Here is a 19,225-nt window from a genome sequence, read left to right on the forward strand (position 1 = left end):
CATACACGCGCCATACACGCGCCATACACGCACCATACACGCGCCATACACGCACCATACACGCACCATACACGCACCATACACGCACCATACACGCACCATACACGTACCATACACGCGCCATACACGCACCATACACGCACCATACACGTACCATACACGTACCATACACGCACCATACACGCACCATACACGCGCATGCATACATGCAAATTCAGCCGTGACATCATTTTATCTATAAAAAGGAAGGTGCCGGTGAACTGAGCCAATGAAACAGGCTGATTTAGGAATGGAAGGGTGGAGGTGGAAACCTGAAGGAGAGGGGCATGCGCGCCAGTGTGGGGAATTGAGCTGTGACAGCCCTGACGCTGAGGGACGAGAACGGGGCGACCTCTCCGCCCGCCGCCAACGCCGGCACCTGTGCTAGCGGCGCGGCGCGCAGGTGTTTCCCGTCTGTCGCCGCGGTAGCGGGCATCCGAGCCCCCTCCCCCCCCTCAATCCAAGCCCCCTTCACCCCTCCCCCCCCGTGCTATTTCCAAGCACTGGTAATTACACGTAAAGAAAAGGCCGCGGTTCTGTTTGAAGGAGTTATGCAAATGGCGGCCTGAGCCCTTTCCCTGCTCGCGCAGGGCTAATTGCAGCCATTTCGCTCAGCACGTTTAACGCTGGCGTTGGGCAGGCTTTCACCCACTCTGCCCGTGTCCCGGGGTGACTGCGTTCTGCTGGCCTTCTCAGCTGCGTTACTCGCTCTCAAACCGTTTACCGTTTCTTCAGTGGCCACCCGCATTCAGGGAGACTTGTATTTATTTGGTTTCTGCCTTCGACCTCGGTTTGAATCACAGTATTCATTAGCGTGGTATTTACTGAAGCCCTGTTTCCCTTTGTTTTAATGGCAGTCCGCCAATTAGAACCTGCATCCTTTTTGGTGCGCAAGCCGTTCGATATATAAATAGCCAATTTCCAGTTTGTGTAAATGGACCAGATATATAGCACAGTCTATATAAAAGGAAATATGAAATGATGAAACCTACCTACTTCTCATCTCTTTCCTTCCTCACCTTATCGATGCAGTTGCATGGTCACCACTGGGCTTGGTTAATGACCATCCAACACGTGCGCGTCTCTCACTGGATTTGACAGAATGGCGCCCCCAAGTGGCTAAAAGGTTATTTTCCTTTGAAAATTAAATCTGGCCAGGGTGAGCTATTTAAGTCTGAATACCACCCACCCCCCCCACTCCAGAAATGACAAAACAAATTTTAGAAGTCATCGGCATTAAGTAAATTAGGCGAGTGTCATTTTTATCTGGATAATAATTAAATCCAAGAAGTGTCTCAGTCAATAATAATATTTATTATCATTTTTAATACTAATAAGGAATGTCCATGCTATAATTGCAGTGGCCCCTCAGAGAGGATATTTTCTGTTGTATTTGTTACAAAAAAGACCTCATAGCATAGCTTTAATTTGCATTAAAAAAATATTTTTTTCAATTTTAGATAAGGTGACACTGCAGAGCTTTTGCAGTGACTCAGAGGCTGGTTGCGGCTGTTCCTGTGTGATATATTGGCAGCATTTTTCCTTAGTGCTGTGGAGTTCAAAGACCGAATCACTCTCCATTATGAACATTGTTGAGCGCTTCTAATTCGATGCACATAAATTAGGTTTGCAGGCATTAGGCGAGGTGAACTTGAATGGTTGCCGTTTAAGATCCAAGGTGTTGCCTGGCAATCAAAAAACAGGTAAATAATTTAAATAAAAATGCGTATATAAAAACCTATTATTGTGCCTTGGGTAAATAAGGCGCCGTGGTTTTTGTTGTTTCCGCTAATGGAGAAAATCTTGAGTTACACCGGCTTGCGTGCACGTGTATGCGTGCCGGTCTGCGATTTGCCGAAGCTCGATAGTTACCGCGGAGACGTCCGAAAGCCTTTCAGATGCGTTTCCTGTTCCCCCCGCGAGTCGGGCCAGCTGCGTGGCGCGGGCTGCGCTTAGCCTTCAGCCCTTGCGTCTCCTGGCGGTATGACCCCTGGAGCGCTCGTTTCCGCCGCGCGGCCGCTGAACTGAGAGAGCGCGCTTTGACAGGCCGCGGGCCGCTCTCCCCGCCCACTCCAGGTGTGATAGGCCGGGTTAAATCACCATCAGAGGACAGAAACACGGAGATCCCTTGCTATGTTAATATCTGCTTAGCCGCCCCCACACAGAGATGTACACATTGAGACGTATAGCAGGCACTCTTATCTAGAGAGACTGGCAGGGATTGCATTGTTCCACACTGTTCACTTATGCTGCTGGATATTTTACTCCAGCAGTTCAAGTTAAGTACCCTTCTGAAGGGTGCAGTGGCAGTGCCACTGGGGATCCAACCCGCAGGCTTTGACTAGCAAGCGCAGGTCCGTAGCTCCTATACTACACTGCACTTTAAAGGGCAGGGAGGTAAACCGGTTGGGTGTGCAAATCAGTATATCGTGTTTTCCACAAACTGCACGAGTCCAATTACATTGAGGCTATTAGATCTTAGAGGATTGGTGATAAATTTAGTACAGAGCTCCACCCCCCCCCCCCCCCCCCCCCCTTGCCTTCCCACTGTCTTTAGAATTTAAAAAAAAGAGCATACAGTGAATAATTTAAATTGATGAGCCCGTTTTCCTGAGCTGGTGGACGGCTGTCTGAAGTGGCTCCCGCCTGTCTGTGGCCCTGGGATGATGTAGCACCTGGTGCATCTGATTCAAGCCACCATCAAACAGTCCTCACATCCCAGCCTGCCACGGGCTTTAGCTTCGACCATGAGCGGCAATAACTGGACTCGCACATAAATTACACAGGCCTGAAAATCAATACTTACACCCACTGCAGGGTCTCTTTAGCCCTGCCATGTGGCTTTTCTGTGTGCGTGGGTGTGTGTGTGTGTGTACACGTGTGTGTGTGCGTGCCTGTGTGTGTGTGCGCACGTGTGTGTGCGCGTGCCTGTGTGTGTGCATGTGTGCGTGCCCAAGTGCGTGCCTGTGTGTGTGTGCGCGCACGTGTGTGTGCGTGCATCACTTTGTGCATGTGTGTCTTTGTGCCTTTGTGTGTATGTGTGTGTGTGTGTGTGTGAGCACGCACACATTTGAAAGATTTTCTTGGCGTAGATTCCGCTCTCAGATTGAGCCAGCCTGCCAGCAGCAGTGTAATTGTGGATTAAGCTTCCCCCCCCCCCTCCTTGTTTTCTCTCTGTCCTCTGAATCCAGTCCAAAGTCAGAACCTGGTGACGGATAACGTGACTGTGGTGGAGGGGGAGGTGGCCATCCTCAGCTGCAGAGTCAAGAACAACGATGACTCCGTCATCCAGCTCCTCAACCCCTACAGACAGACCATCTACTTCAGAGACGCCAGACGTGAGTACGCCAGACGTCCCCTCTCGCCGTAGAAACGGAATCGCTGTCGCCTATAAATAACCCCGCTCTGGCCACTTTCTGTTCAAGAGCATATTTACCGAGCTCCTGTCGGATTCAAAATGAGAAGTGTGTGTCGCATGCGTGGATATTCACGCTGGAAGCAGAACTCAAAGACTGGAGAGTATTTGTTTTTCCACTGCAATTCTTGGGTCATTTCTTTTTTTTTTTTTTTTTAAAACCCCTTTGTGACTTGGCTCTGGGTGGTTACAAGTTAAAATCATATTTGTGCCATAGATATTGCACTCTTGAGCACTGTGTATGTCTAAATTGCAAGGTGTGGGTTCTGTGAGTTTTTGTTTCCAGCTTAATAAATGGATAATGTGTCAAAGGTAAGATGTGTGAGTCACCCTGAATAAAGCGGGTTTTCTAAGCGAAGCGGGTGATGTAAAATAATGTCTTAATGTCAGCATGGAAGCTCGAACCTTTTCTGGAAACTGTGGGCAGGGATAGGAAAATCAGCCTCTGACATTTCTGAAGTCGGTGTTTTTCAGAGAGAAACTCGCTCTCATCGCAGTCCGCCAAAGCTGGACCCCACGCCACGCGAGCAGCAGGGGTGTCCTGAACCGAGCTCATTCCCGCAGGCAGGGGGCGCCGACACCAAATCCTCGGGCCCGCTCTGCGATTGGTCGGCGCTTTGAAAACTGGATGCCACCCACCGAGCTCAGGCACGACTCGGCCACTGCCTCATTTACAGCTGCCTCGTGTCGCTCCTCCCAGAATGCACCTTGCTTTAGCTTTCTTTTTCTTATCTTTTGGGGAAGAAAAACTAAGGAAAAAAATCCCTTTCCCTCCTTGTCGATGGTAAGAAGCTGTATCTTTTCAGTCCCTGTCGGCCTCACGCAGGGCTCAGTTCAATCAGCGCAACTCAACCCATTATTGGCTGTCACCTCAACTGCACTCTGAGTGGCCGTGTCCTTGACTCCGCCCATTAGGTTCCATATCCTCGGCTCAACTTCTAAGCGCTGGTCTCCTTGACTTTTCAGCACCCAGAGTGAGTGGCAGTCTCCTCGACTCCGCCCATTAAGGGGTCGTCTCTTTGACTGCTCTCATGAGCGACGCATCATCACGTTGACAGCGGCGGCTTGTCCCCCCCCCGACTTACCGTTGCAATGGCGCTTCGGCTCTCGGCGGTCCGGGCCCCACGGGGGCCATAATTGTCCCTTGTCTGGCTAATAACATCCTGATGGGTTCCTTTCAAAGTGCCTGGGCCCGGTAATCAGAATTGATTGCAGTCATTTAGGATAAATGGGGTGTCCCACGGAGCCGTCCGGATTAAAAACCCTGGGAAGACAATGCGGACAAGATTTGGACGACGGGAAGAGACGTCCGCTCCCCTCTGAAGTCACCCCGTCGTCTTTCCTATGCTCAGTGTGTGTCCAGCATTCTTGTCGCTTTTGTCACTGGTACTTGTTGGAACCGTTTTCCCCTGTTTTTTTTTTTTGTTCCTTTTTTGCACAATTTGGAATGTCCAGTCGCCCACCTTGGCTCACCCCGTTGCCGAGGCGCCGCAGGTGCCCAGTCGTCTAACAGGAAACCCTCTTGTCCAATGAGGCGGGTGAAGCCCTGCTACTTACCCACCCTCCCTGGGTGAGACCACTCGCCCAGTGGGACTCCCGCCCGATTCCAGACCGAATGGCGCACTGCCACGCCATGTTATAGTGCTTCAGCTGGGCACGGCACCCAGGCCAAACTGCGCAGCGTCTTCTGATTCATTTACACCTTCAGCAGCCCCCTCGGTTTAGTAACGTGAGAGGTAGCAGACGAACATTTATCACGCCACCACCCTACTCTCCTTCCAGAAACTTCTGTGTTTTCAGAAGATAGACTGACAACAGGTCAACTGTGTGGATTCCACTCTACAACTGTGTCGAAAATGCATTTTATTTATTTTCTAAAGTATTATTTTAAACCTGTGTATATTTTTACAGAAGTCCCCTTTATTCACAGTAAACAGCTCTAGGGCCATATGAGAAATGAATAACTCGACAGGGCAGAGGTGTGAAATGCCACGCAAGTCTCTCACAATATCAGGACAAGTCTCTCACAACACCAACTGGACTGTCCCCATGGGCATTGAAAATATTTTAACTGTCAGAAAAAGTTTTTTTTTTTTGTTTTTGGTTTGTTTGTTTTGCTAACCTCTATGACCATTTTTTTTCCTTCAAAAAAAAAACGTAGTGAATCGCAGAGACTGTGCTCGAATCTGTGTCCCAGTCACGCCCCCCTTGCTCCTCAGTGGCTAAGTTTAAAATAATCCTCAGGTCGTGAATCCAGCCTAAATGAGCTTTTTCTCCGCAATTTCTTCATTCTTTCGCTGCAAACTTTCAGTCATTATCGATGCACTTATATATATTTTTTAGGTATTGATTTATGTTTCCTGGAAGGGTGTCAGTCTTGAAGGTGAGAGACGCTGTTAATCTCTTGTTCTCTGGTCTTCCGAAGTTCGCTGCTGAGCTTTCTCACCCCCCTTGTTGGTACTGCTCAAGAAAAAAGAACATATTTCATGTAGCCTCTGACATCATACTTTGATTTCTTTGTTTGGCTATTGCCACTGAGTCCTCCCAGTAGGTGTGCTTCAGAACCAGTTAGGTTTGTTAGCATCTCAGTCTATCCTTAAGCTTCTTTGCTGTAGTCTAGAACTGGGGAAGAAGAATGCTATGAAATCTCCCACAGTAGGTTTGTTTTGATAGTGTTGCGCAGGAAACATCTCACTTTTTTTTTGGTGATGTAAAGTTAAAAGAAGTTTTAATTCTTAATTTTTTTGTTGTCTCTTTTTCATAGCTTATTCATATTGATGGAAGAGAGTAAAATGGATGGTCGTCCCTTGCCATCCATGCGCTGATTTTTTTTTGTAATTGATTGTATCCTTTTTCAGTTGAGATTACTTTGATTGGTCCATACCAGTTAGTGGTGAAAGCACATGATGGCTCTGTTTTTTCCCCTCCTCACAGTCAGAAGGCCCTCAGAGGTTGCCTAGTGACCCACGGGTGTGGCACGGCAGGGCTTTCTCAGCACTGCGCTATCCTACCCACAGTGCACACGGAGGGGTCCGTTACCTGGAGTCAGCCCGTCCCTTGTGCTCTCAGTAACCCTTCCTGTCAGGTGACGGAGAGATGGGTCGTTAGCCAAGAGCTCATAAGAGTGAATGGATGTGATGAGATGCCTCTCGATCACAGCCCTCCAGCTCGTGCCATTAAGCCTGACACCACACGTATTAGCATTTTTATAAAGATGGTATATAAGATTGGTCCTTCATTGGCTTCAGTTCCATGGTGAGCTGAACTGCAGTGCTGTGTGCCTCCTTGTTACCTGTCATGGGCGAAACCGGCTCCCTGTGCCGTTCTCAGCACATTTAATTTCACTTGGGAGAAACAAGTGATTTTATAACTCAATTCTCAGTTCAACTTTGCTAAAGAACTTAACGAGTGGAACCCTCCATTGTTGCCAGTGAAGGGCTTTGGTCCGTCCTGTTCCAGGCTCCCGTACAGACGGGCCGTGGGCCTTTGGTCCAGCCCATTTCAGCAGATCAGTCCCAGGTATCTGCAGGAGCACTCCCAGCAACAGACGGATGAGTCACAGCCTGGGCTCAAATCACGGAGCCGTTTTTCTGGCGCGCCGCAAATGAAGGAGCTTTGGGCAGACGTGCGGGCGGCGCGGTCCTGCCGCAGGGTCGAGCGCGGCCTCTGCTCTTTCCGTGCGCCCAGATACCGGCCGTCTGAGGGTAGGAACTCGGCGCCACAGAGAACGGTTATGACCCCTAATGGCCGCATTTTTCTCATAATCTCGGTAATGCTCATAATCGTATGCCATTTTTGGCGGGGAGCGAAGCGGGTCTCGTATAATGGCTCGTGTTGTTGTCATTCCCTGGTACTTTCTCCCCGGGGGGGGGGGGGGGGTGGGGGGGGGGGGGGGGGGGGGGGGGGGGGGGACTCGGGGCATAATTTATATGGCTGTATCAGTCGCTGGCCCTGAGTTTACAAACACTGCTGGGTTTTCAAAACTGATGCATAATTTAACAGTGAGCATTGTTAATACACTGCAGTGTATTTTGTAGCGGAGTAGTGTTGTTCAGCCCGCTGCTTAGCTTCAAACTTCACCATTTCATGGCGTCTCCTCAGTTGCGGGTAATCTTCTTCTGTGGTTGAGAACCAGCAGGCGCGCCACGGAGAAGTGCACTAGCGCCTCCTGCTGTGCAGAAGCGAGGGTTCTCCTCCCGCACAGTCTGAGGTCCTTGCAGGTTAAAAAGTGGCCCATGCGTGTGTCGTACCGATGCTTGATCTTAGCTGTGCTTTCTTACCCACAATCCACATAGTAGGATCCGTCTCTGTGGCTGGTCTTTGGGGAACTGTCTGTCACCGGTGCTCTCGGTAACCCTTCCTGTCAGGTGACGGGGGGGCGGGCCGCTAGCCGAAAGCCCATAAGGGTGAATGGATGTGATGAGATGCCTCTCACAGTCGCCGCGCTCCGGCTCGTCCCATTAAGCCTGACACCGCGCTCATTAGCATTTTTATAAAGATTTAATTATTCCCATCACTTGCAAACCCGACTTTAGTCACAATAGATTACAAACTGCATCATCCGCACCCCGCTCTTATCGTCGAGTTTTAATCCCTGTGCGTTCCTCAGTCAATAAAATTGAATTAAATCGTTAGCTTCAAACTGCCCTTTCCCTGACGACTGGATCCCCGGCTTTCATGCCGCGCGCCGTGATCAGCCGCGCGCATTATTCTCGCGACCTTAAAGACGACGCCCCGCACAAGGAGAAGGGGGAGAATTTGGGAAACGCACCCAACCTAGCTTAAAGCAGAGCCTATTGTCCTGTTCATCTCCTTAGAGCCTGCTGCATACAAGCCTTTTGCTTCCCAGTCCAGGTCTTTTTTGAATGTTCTGTTAATCAATTTTTTAAGCGCGCCAGCAGCACTGGTGCTTGCACGCACGGATGCACATGATGGGTCAGTCGATATATCTTGGAGGGGTGGAAACCATCCTCTGTTCCCAGCCTTGGCATCCTCTAAAACAGCTGCAGGGATCTGAAGACTTTTCTGCTGAATCCAGGGAGGGGTCCGTCCAGATCAGACTTCCCCCTCTGAAGCACCTTCCGTGCCTTCATACACACCTGCGGCTGTTTCACCGCATGGCCTCTCCTCCTTCCGGGTCATTTCCCACAGTGGTGCCCTTTTCCTTCTGATGTTTACCGATTTTCTAGCCCATCAGGGTCAGGAATCCATGAACAAGCCTCCCTGACCGACCCGCCCCGGCACCTCCCCAAAAATCGCCTGAGCTGCAGGATCGTGATGTGGGAACGCGATGAAAAATGGGTATGATGAAAGAATTGTCAGAGCTGAACTTCAGGCTTTGAAGCGCGGCACACTGAAGTTGTAAAGATGACCTGGCCGCAGGCGCAAACTTTGAATCGACCTACCAGTTACCTGCTTACTTCAGCGAAATGCTTATTCTGCAAGGAATTATTTTAGTTATCTGCAGTAGTTTGGGTCATGTAATGTGTGGTCATACTGGAGCACAGCCAAAGTGAATGTCTTTTTATCGTGAGGGTTTTTATGACTGCTTTAATCAGACACTGGCAGGAAAGTGATTGGTGGGTGGTGATTAGCCAATCATAGCTCATGTACAGTGAAGGTCTGTCATGAACTGGACAATGAAAGTCATTTATCTAATCTGGCTGTGCTTGCCTGGGGTCCATCCTGGTGTATACCCCTTTTGCAACTAGTGAGTCTTTTAAGGGTGGCCCGTTCTTAGCACTGTGAAGACCATTCTTAGTGCAGTGAAGACTGATCTTAGCACTGTGAAGACCATTTTTAGTGCAGTGAAGACTGATCTTAGCACTGTGAAGACCATTCTTAGTGCAGTGAAGACTGATCTTAGCACTGTGAAGACCATTCTTAGTGCAGTGAAGACTGATCTTAGCACTGTGAAGACCATTCTTAGTGCAGTGAAGACTGATCTTAGCACTGTGAAGACCATTTTTAGTGCTGTGGATGTAAGTCAGTAAAGGGTCCAGGTTCGGCGTGGTTAAATCTAGGCCTAGCTTGTTCAACAGGCACGTCTATCGGACTGACATGCTTCTTGCCCATCCATTTAATTATACGTAGTTTTTTTTTTAATTCAATTTTGTTTGGGCCCAAATGTGAGATGCCATTATCAGAGGCTCTTCTCATCAGGACATATTTAGTTAAAAATCTCAGAGGATGGATGATTATTTAGTTTCTAGTTAATTGTGTTTTTCGTATTTGTTCACTTGCTGTTTTCCTTTGAACTCCAGTGACGGGGTGAGAGAGCTGTGAGCAGTGCGAACAGCCGCTGTCAGCCCAATTCCTTTAACCAGGGAGTGGAGCCGAGCTTTCATCTCCCGCATGCCATCACGCCCTGCACTGCACTCTTCGGCTAACAGCTAGGAAAAAAGTCTAACGGGCCCTTCACGGTTCTTAAAGGGGTAGTTGACTTTCTTGGGTTTTTTAAGTTGGAGCTACTTCCTGTGGTGTATGCAACCTGAGACCGCAGCAATCAAGCAAATTGGGAGTGAAGAGCTTCCACCTCCTGAGAAGTATCACAGGCATAAATGATTAAATTTGTTTATAATTGTGAATAAAGTACTATAAAATTAATCTGCGCTTAAGTTAACTGCTGGAAGCATAAGAGCACTGTACAAGTTGCACTTTGGAGTTACTTCAAACATATTTTCTTGCTTAGAAAAAGTGTTGCTTGAAGTCCTCTATAACTACCATTGGTTTTCAGAAACTTCTGTAAGTATCCAAAATATCTATCCAATAACAGCACCAGAAAGAGCACTGTCACTTTAGGGGAAAGAAGCAATAACCATTTTCCCCTCACCAAAAAAGTACATATTTTTCAGTTCCTCGTCTAATTGGGAGAGAGACCCTGAGCAAGACCACTAGACCTCAGGAGCGAATGAACACTGAGCTCTGAAATAGAACTTACTCCTGGGGAGACGGGTGTAGATAGTGAAAATGCTCAGTTGGATTGACTTGCAAAAGGCTTGCCGCACTGTGTGAAATGGAATTGGTAAGGTTGTGCTATGGAAGCAGAACCACAAATGGATTTTTTTTTTTAGTTACGGATTCAAGCCGCATACAAAAATTTTACCCCTCTTTGGCTAGGGAAGAAATACAGACCAAAACACTTGCACACGCACGCGTACACCTGACCTGACACCTGTCTTTTAAGCAATAAACTCCCTGCCTGTGCTACTCTCCACAGCCTTGAAGGATAGCCGGTTCCAGCTGGTCAACTTCTCGGACAATGAGCTGCGGGTGTCGTTGTCCAACGTGTCGCTGTCCGACGAAGGGAGATACGTGTGCCAGCTGTACACCGACCCTCCACAGGAAGCCTACGCCGACATCACTGTGCTGGGTATAAGAGCACCCGCGCCTCACTCCCCACTACACCGCTGAATGCACTCGCGTGACTGACGGCCACAACGACACTCACTGCCATTTGTACTGTGAGACGCACAGCTGCAGTAATCACACTCAGACACTCACCGCACGTGTGCAGACGAGGCCTGGGTTTTGATTTGTCTATCCATTTTTCAGCAGCTTGACGAAAAGCAGCCTATGCACCTTATTTGTGTGTGTGTGTGTGTGTGTGTGTGTGTGTAGGGTGTGGGTGTTTGTGTGGGACCTGTGTTTTGTAGTCGTCCAATCACTGTCGGTATGCATTTATTGTACATCGCTTTGGATAAAAGCATCTGCCAAATACATGTGATATAATGTGTGTGTGTGTGTGTGTGTGTGTGCACATATGTACTGTAGTACATATCTGCTTATTTTATTTTTTGAGAATCGCCATATGGTAAAATGAAAAGAAGATACTATTTCTATTGGCGTTACTGAAGTTGCAAACTAGATTGTTTGCACATCAGTGGAAGTCAGGCTTAGCTGTCAGAATTTACAGCAGGCGAAGCCAATTAATGCCAACTAGTTACATCACAGCCAGGCGTCCATCAGGCTTGGAGCCCTGTGACAAGCACGTTTGTCAGGAGCAAACCTCATGGCCACAATCAGATAGCACTCTGGCAGGAGCTGATAGCCTGCTGTAAACCGACTGCAGATTGTCTGATGTGGGTCCACTGCTTTACTCATGTAGCCAGTTGGACAATTCAAAATCCCTCTCACATGCTTTGGGCTCATATCAGTACATTGTATAATTTGTGTGTGAAGCCAATTTGTGTCTTGCCCGAGACAGAACCACTGTTGTCTGTTGATTTTGTTGCAAACCTTTTGATAAGGTTTTTGGGACGTTTCTTCACACGCTTTGATGTGGTGTCAGTCCCGCCAGGCTACCCAATCATCAAGTCCGAGGAAGGCGTGGTCAGCGAGGGGAACGAAACGGAGATGAACTGCACGGCCGTGGGCAGCAAGCCGGCCTCCATCATCAGATGGATGAAAGGAGACAAGGAGCTGCAAGGTTGGTCAGGTGAAGCGCATCCCCACATACCCCAATGGCCAAAAGGATGTGGACATCTCACATCCAACATCTCATCCAAAATTATGGGCATTAATAAGGAGTTGGTCCACCCTTTGCTGCTATAACAACCTCCACTCTTCTGGGAAGGCTTTTATACTAGATTTTGGAGCATTGCTGCAGTGATTTGCTTCCATTCGGCCAAAAGAGCATTAGTGAGGTTTGGCACTGATTGGGTGATTAGGCCTGGCTCACAGTTGGCTTTCCAGTTGATCCCAAAGGTGTGGGATGAGGCTGTGGTCAGGGCTCTGTGCAGGCCAGTCAAGATCCTCTACACCATTCTTGACAAAACCTTTTATATATGGACCTCACTGTGTACCCAAGGGCATTGGCATGCTGAAACAGGGAAAGGCCTTCTCCAGACTGTTGGGGATGCACAGAATCGTCTAGAATGCGATTGTATGCTGTAGCATTAAGATTTGGCACTAAGGGGCCTAGCCTAAAGCATGAAGAACAGGGGTGTCCGGCTACTTTTGGCCATATAGTGTATGTCTGAATTGTGCTTTCCCAGCTGTGTACAATGTATTTTGCAATTCTTTTAATGCAGAACCAGTGATAAGGTTTTCTGTGCCATCACTACACGCATCATCGTCGCCATCAGGCAAGGATGCAGTGAAGTCTGATATTAATAAACGAAACAGGCTTAAGGTTCTATTTTTACACAGCCGGGGACTCGTGATTATTTATTATTCTTCGAAAAGCCAAAGCCTAAATTAGGAACCACGACTTCGCCTCGGAGAAGGAGCTGTCGTTTGTCAGCTCCCACAGCAAACGGTGCCCACGCGAAGCGCCGGGCATCGTCCCCTCCGCGCAGGCATTAACGAGAGGCCAAACCTCCAGCACGTCTAATGGGCTCCTAAGCACCTTCCTCCATTACACAGCAGGGGTGGCAGTTTAAATAACCCTCCGTGGGGCGGCCGATTACAAGCGCCGTGTGTCTCCCGCAAAGGCAAGAAGAACACCACGAACCGCGCTTGAGCTAACCGCACGAACAGCGTATTGCGCGCAACCAAAGGAACGGAAAGTAATAAGCTCAACTTTAAACAGAGATAAACGGAACTGCTGCCAAGAAAATGCGTACGTGAATAAAGTTAAAATAATTTAACTTTTAACTTTCATTCTGTTAGTTAACGTTTACGAATGCCCTATCGATTACCCTTCAATGTGGTGTTTATAAAATTTCTTTGTCTGATCTATTAAGTAGATATATTTCTGCTAAAAGATTTGTTGATGGTGTTTTCTGTCATATATATATATATATATATACACTGGGTTTGTGTGTAAGAGCATCAGAAAGTGTTCTGTGTTTACAGTGATCAGGCATGTAAAGGCTTCCTGATTGAATCAGGCTTTTAAAAAAAATAAATAAAAAAAAGCTGTGCTAATTTGTTTTAATCAGCAGTTAGATTATGTAGCCTGCAGTATAAGAGTAAATCAGGTCTTTTCTGAAGGCAGGGAGAAGGCTGTCACACTATTCTCGTTGATTTGTAGGGTGTGCGTAATCGAGAGGAAGAGAAAAGAAGGATGCTCTGCTTTCACCACAATCATTACATCACCAGAGCTCACACGCTCAGAATTGCTTTTGGCTTTCATGCTGGGTGGATTTATTTTTAATTAAACATTCTCATCATTCAGTCTAATATCCTTTAGGATAATCACTTTTTCCTTTTAAATATCATTCAAAGGTTACACCCATCATACATGGTAATGCAAATTCTGTAGTTCTGGGCTATGCTAAACCATCTTTTCCCACGTCGTTCTCTCAGTTCTTTCTTTATTTTCCTTTCATTTTTTTTTTTTTTTTTTTGTTGCTTGTTCTTTTTTTTTTTTCAGCCTTCTGACATCTGGCCTAGTTCAATGCAAGTCGAGGAACAGCGGTGATATGGCCCTAGAGGAATTAGTCTCTTAGTCTCGCTTGTTGAAGATCTTGAATTGCCATTGAAATTTGCCATTTGTCACCAGCCTTGGCAATATGAGACAGACAGAGCTTAAAACTGTTTTTATTATGGAGGACAAACATTAAACATTAAACATATGGTGATCCTGACTTTTTAAGAGTGTAAACCAAGAAACTCTGGAGCAAACTCACTTCCACAGTTTTTGCAGGGATTTCTGGAGCAACCCCAGCTTTAGTCTGAGTTGTAACGAATTGCTTCACATATTGTACATTATGGCATTCTGTTAGGGAAGATGCAGTATTTCCTAAGTAACTAGCCTGTTAATCAGTTAATATCAATTAATTGCTGGAGAAATTAAATTTGATTGACGCAGATTTAGGATTTTTTTTTTTATAAAGAAATTGAGAATTTTTTTTACTTTGCACTGAACAAACCAGAAAGGCCTTCTCAGCAGTTTGAGCTAATTGCTTATTATTTTTTCAATTTCTGTCCTTCAAACACCATTCCCTTAATATACTTACGACACTACACTTTTAATCGTTGAAGGGGCAATTTGTCAGAGCGTATGTTTTGGACATAGTCTCTGATGTGTTTAAAAAGAAAGAATGTAGAATTTACGGTCGGTAATCAAGAATTTAGTGTGGAACGGGTGGCCATTTTCAATTTTAGTCTTTTTTTGTTCATTCAACTTGAATTATACTGAACTGAAGTAAAAGGAGAAGACGATGGGGAAACGGGGTGGGGGATGTTGAACGCTGGCATCATACATCAAGACTGAACAAAGGAAACAATTATCATTAGCATATTAGCAGCTGCAAAAAGGAACATTTAAATAGCTTTAAATCACCCTGTAGTATTTTTAAAAAATCATTTTAGCACATGAATATAATTGGAATAATTCAACCGTAAGGGCCTTAGAGAACTGCTTGTCTAGGCACTTAGTAGTCGTCTGATAGATGTGTTGCTTTTTTAGTTTAGAGTGGTAAATATTGTTTTTTTTTTTTTTAAATGTAGGGGCTGTGGGAATTTCATCATACTCTGGCACTTAGTTCCATCATAATGATGCATCCCTTGCTTTTTCAGATCCTCACTGCCTGTTCCGACTGTGGCTAGCAGCCCTGCAGGGAAGTGCCTGATTGGCTGTAACACGGCCCCTCAAGGGAGGGTTTTAGTCGGTGGGGTTGCCCTCACCTCATGGCGTAAGGGCGTCTGCTCCGGTCGGGCGCTCGCGGTCCGCCTGGCGCTGGCTGCGCGTGAAGTGGAGTGCGCTGCTTCGGCTGGGCCGCTGCAGAGCTGTTCTAACGGGCTACGTCCTGAAGAAACGGCGACACAGGCTTTTCTGCGCCCTCCCGAATTCACAGAGGCCTACGAATATGATTAGGCTTTTCCAAATTTAGAGAAAAGGAAAATCTTGAGGGTTGACGTTTATGGTGTTTCTCGCGCCTGCAAAATGAATGCCTGTGGACTGATTAGGAGTAAAAACAGAGGAGGGGATGTGGGTTTGAACCAGCTTCCTCTCCAGTTCTTCTGTGAAACAAAAAAAGAGAACACACAAAAATTAAAACCATGAATTATTTAGCTTTTACTCGCAGCACGCCGGAGAGTTCATTTGGTCAAATTTATTGAAAAAAAGGCTTAATAACCTGGAATCCCTCATTTCCCTCTCCTGGGAGAAGTATTTAGGCCAAGGATCTGCTGTAAATGAAAAGCACCCCGAACTGCGAATGTTATTTCTTTAATCACGCTGTTGGTAAACTCCCCATCGCCGAGGGTTATGAAACTTCTCCCGGGTAGTGCCGGAGTTTATAGCCCCGTCCTAATTGGCTCGTCGAGGCGCCGGACTTTTTATTATGTTCGACAAGGTTAATCCGCTGCGTTTCCGCTTATGTCATTTCATTTCCTCCGCGGTCGTTCATTCGGAACCGTTCGCACACGCGAGCTTTATTAAGAGCGAATTAGCGCCGCTTTGTACGGCCGGGGGCTTCGTTCAAGAGGAAGGGAAGCGGCGTGAGGCTCGCCCGCATATGGGGTGGGGGCCTACTTGCGTTTTATATGAGGTGTGTTTATTCAGGGTCTACTGTCCGCCTGAACTGCATCAATCAGTCAGTAAACCAATCAGATTTTATTTATATAGCGCATTTTACTTGTTTGACTTGTTGCAGTACGCTTCACAGTTTACCCTGGCCTGAACCCCCACAGAGAAAACCAGAGATAATAGTGGTGATGTAAGTGGTAATGGAAGACATGGAGGACGTGTAGGAAGGAAGAAGCCTTGGATGGGACCAGACCCAGCAGGAGGAGCCCATCCCCCTCTGGCCAGCTCAGGGTGTGGGTTCACAACAAGTTTATTAGCTGGTCTGCAGCCAGTATTTTCATTTGAAATTTGCAGATGTAGATTGATAATCATCGGGAAATTTTCCCGAATACGGATGCTCGACAGAGGCGCGGATGCCAAGCCTAGCCTGTGTTTATAATACGGGTTTTTCTCTCAGTGTCTCCCTCAATGGGATTTATTCCATTCGTTTTAATAGCGTGATGAATGTGTACGCTTTTCTGCCAAAGCGAGCGCGACCGAACGGAACGGCTCACAAAAACTCGGTTCTGCCCTCTGCCTCCCCTCCCTCCCACAAGGGCAGTGTGTTTACTGGCATGGCACTGTGAGGATGCTGCCTGTAGCCGCTCAGTGAGTCATCCGAGCCTTTTTTTACATTCATTTATTTATTTTAAACGTACTTCATGCCTGCTCGCGCTGAAAGAGAAGTAGCGGCGCTTAATTTGTGCCCGACCCTGCTGGAACGGGATCCGAGGCCCTCTCTGTTGTGGACTGGCCACCTTCCGGGACCAATTTTCGTGGATCTGGCACCTTTCAAATGGGAAGGAGAAAAAAAAAAGTGAATAAAAACCCATGTCAGTGATAGTCGGCGGCGGACCGTGATCACTTCCCATGCCCTGATTCGTAATGGCGCACACAATCGTGCAGAATCGCTTCTCCGCTTTTAAAAATATGTATTTATTTTTTCAAATTATTCTTGTTTTTTGGCTTTCTGCCGCCTCTGTGACGCATCACTGACCTCCCTCGCGCTTTTTGTTCCGGCTCCTCCTGGTTTACAAATTGAGCTCTCGCTGCAGGTCAGAGTCCTTGACTGTTGCCGCCACATCGCGCCTCGTAAAACACTGAGCTGAGCCTGGCCAATGAGCGACCGGCACAGCGGCCTTCCCCCGCGCTCATCCCATTCACCTCCACCGGCCGTTCTGCAGGGAACCGGCTGCTTGCTCTCTCTCGTTCAAGGGCACTCCTTTACACTCTGATTAACCAGGCACTCACAGCATCGATATTTGACAGGTTATAATTGTGTTTACTGAGCTGCGGACAGCATCGCCCTTTTCGGACTTTGCTGATTGGCATAGCGTGTTTTGGTCGGTCTTAATCGTCGGGACCACCACAGCATGCTGAAGGTAATTGCCGTGAGTGGTGGTCGTTTCTTTTTTTTTCTTTCTTTCTTTCTTTTACTTTTGTTTTCTCAACCCTCACAAAGAACGGTGGGTGACCTCGCCATCGCCACGCTTTCCCCCGCAGGCATGTCGGAGGTGACGCCGAGCCCGGACGACCGGATGTCCACGGTGACCAGCCGGCTGACGTTCACCGTCTCCCGGGAGGACGACGGCGTGCCGGTCGTGTGCATTGTGGACCACCCCGCCGTCAAGGACTTCCAGGCGCAGAAGTATCTGGAAGTGCAGTGTGAGTACGGCCCCCACAGGGCCACGCTTTTCTCCTCAGCGCCGAGTCTCCCCCTGGTGCCAGGACTGCACATGCCCAGACGGTATCCCAGTCAACCTCAGTCTCTCCACTCCACGCAGTCTCCATAGTCACATGACTCCCAGTCCCCAGCATTCGTTCGCATCAGGCTTTGCTCCCAGGTCCCCAGCTGTTATAACACGATGTGTTCATCGCACTGATTTATAGCTTTACTGCATTATTTATGCATATAGTTAAGTCTGTTTCACATACTTGTTTTGTGTGCCCAATGTGCTTCTGTAAAACCGGGAACAAATCTCCCTCTTCAGACGAGCCTTTGCAGAACAGCGGCTCTGCAGAATACCGGCCGTGAACGCGCGCGGTCTCTTCCTCGCGGTTAACGGCCAAGGCTTGCGGCAGGGAGAACGGGAGCCCGAGGCCGAGCGCGGCGTCACGTGGCGATGCAGCGCCCACCCGCCGCTTAGCCTTTTCGGGACGGCGGCGGTGGTGGCGGCGGCGCGTTGGTTTATCGGAAAAGAAGGGAGGCTTCGACTGACCTTTCCAGATAAAAGACAGGAAGGATCAGCTCATCTGCAACAGCTTGACATTTCGGCAATCTCGGATTAAAGCAGATAAAAATAAACTATTTTCCATACCTTTATTCCGAAGGCTAGCGCTCGCCGCCACCGCGCGCGGAGGCAGGGCCGCTCAGAAAAGCGTCGCCCCGCCTCGGATTGGGCGAAATTAGGTCACCGTGACAAACAACAGGAGTCAGTGGCCAAATCATCGAGGGCGGGGGGGGTGCTTTAAATGGGGCTCGGTTTGAAGAAAAGAAAGGGAAGCGGGGATGTGGTTTCCGCGGGCATCGAAGGACGAGGAGACGTCGATGTCAGGGATTGGTTACCGCGGAGGGTGACCTAATGAACAATCAGCTCACAACTGAATAATTCAGTCTGCTTTTAATGGACTGATTGATTTCTTTTATAACGCAGCGACCGTTTCAGAAAAGGCGGAGTAAGGCGTGAATGGCCGCCAGGTACCAGCTGACCAGCGAGCTTCAGGTTCGCTGGACATTTAGCGCCTTTCATATGAAATATTTTCTACATGTTTACCTCATATAGGGAGGTCGCCAGAGCTCTTTCCTGTCAGAGGCCTTCTGACTGTCCGTAAAAGCGCATTCCCACGTGGCACGAATAGAGACGCATGCTGTGTACCTGGCTCTCAGCAAGCCGTCACCCAGGAGACGAGCGCGGGCTTCGGCGGGCCGTAGCTCAGGAGGGCGGACAGCCAGCGGATTGCCGCGTGCGGACCTGAGCGGTCGGGAATGTTTCGGGCGAGCGGTCCACTGATGTGTTCGGAGACCCGCGAGCGCCCCCGCCGTGCTCGAAGCGGCGCCGTTAAGATCGCGCGGCGCTATAGAGCTCGCCAGAACCTTCACACTCGGCAAAAGTAAAGAACGAGGCGGCCGCTCTCTCTGACCTCTAGGGCACGTCGCCCTGAACACTGAGTGGAGACGAGAAGGCGTGTGAGGCCAGCTTTTGTAATGAAACGTCATACATTCGGTGGCCACTGAAATGTCTTCAAACACAGTTCGATTTACACTGCGTAAATGTGACACACAATATTTTAATGAAACCTATTTCCCAGGGAAA

The 19,225-nt window shown here is 48.2% G+C and overlaps 1 protein-coding gene across 1 annotated transcript in view; it reads left to right on the plus strand.

The window, feature by feature from the left end:
* cadm1a (cell adhesion molecule 1a) overlaps positions 1-19,225 on the plus strand; it is a 266,838-nt gene that overhangs the window by 197,952 nt on the left and 49,661 nt on the right. The window contains 4 exon segments of the mRNA XM_035433933.1: positions 3,231-3,377; positions 10,674-10,826; positions 11,745-11,882; positions 17,415-17,576. Of these exon segments, the coding sequence (XP_035289824.1) occupies positions 3,231-3,377; positions 10,674-10,826; positions 11,745-11,882; positions 17,415-17,576 (600 nt within the window).

This window comes from Anguilla anguilla, chromosome 9 (assembly GCF_013347855.1).
Source record: "Anguilla anguilla isolate fAngAng1 chromosome 9, fAngAng1.pri, whole genome shotgun sequence".
Classification (NCBI taxonomy): domain Eukaryota; kingdom Metazoa; phylum Chordata; class Actinopteri; order Anguilliformes; family Anguillidae; genus Anguilla; species Anguilla anguilla.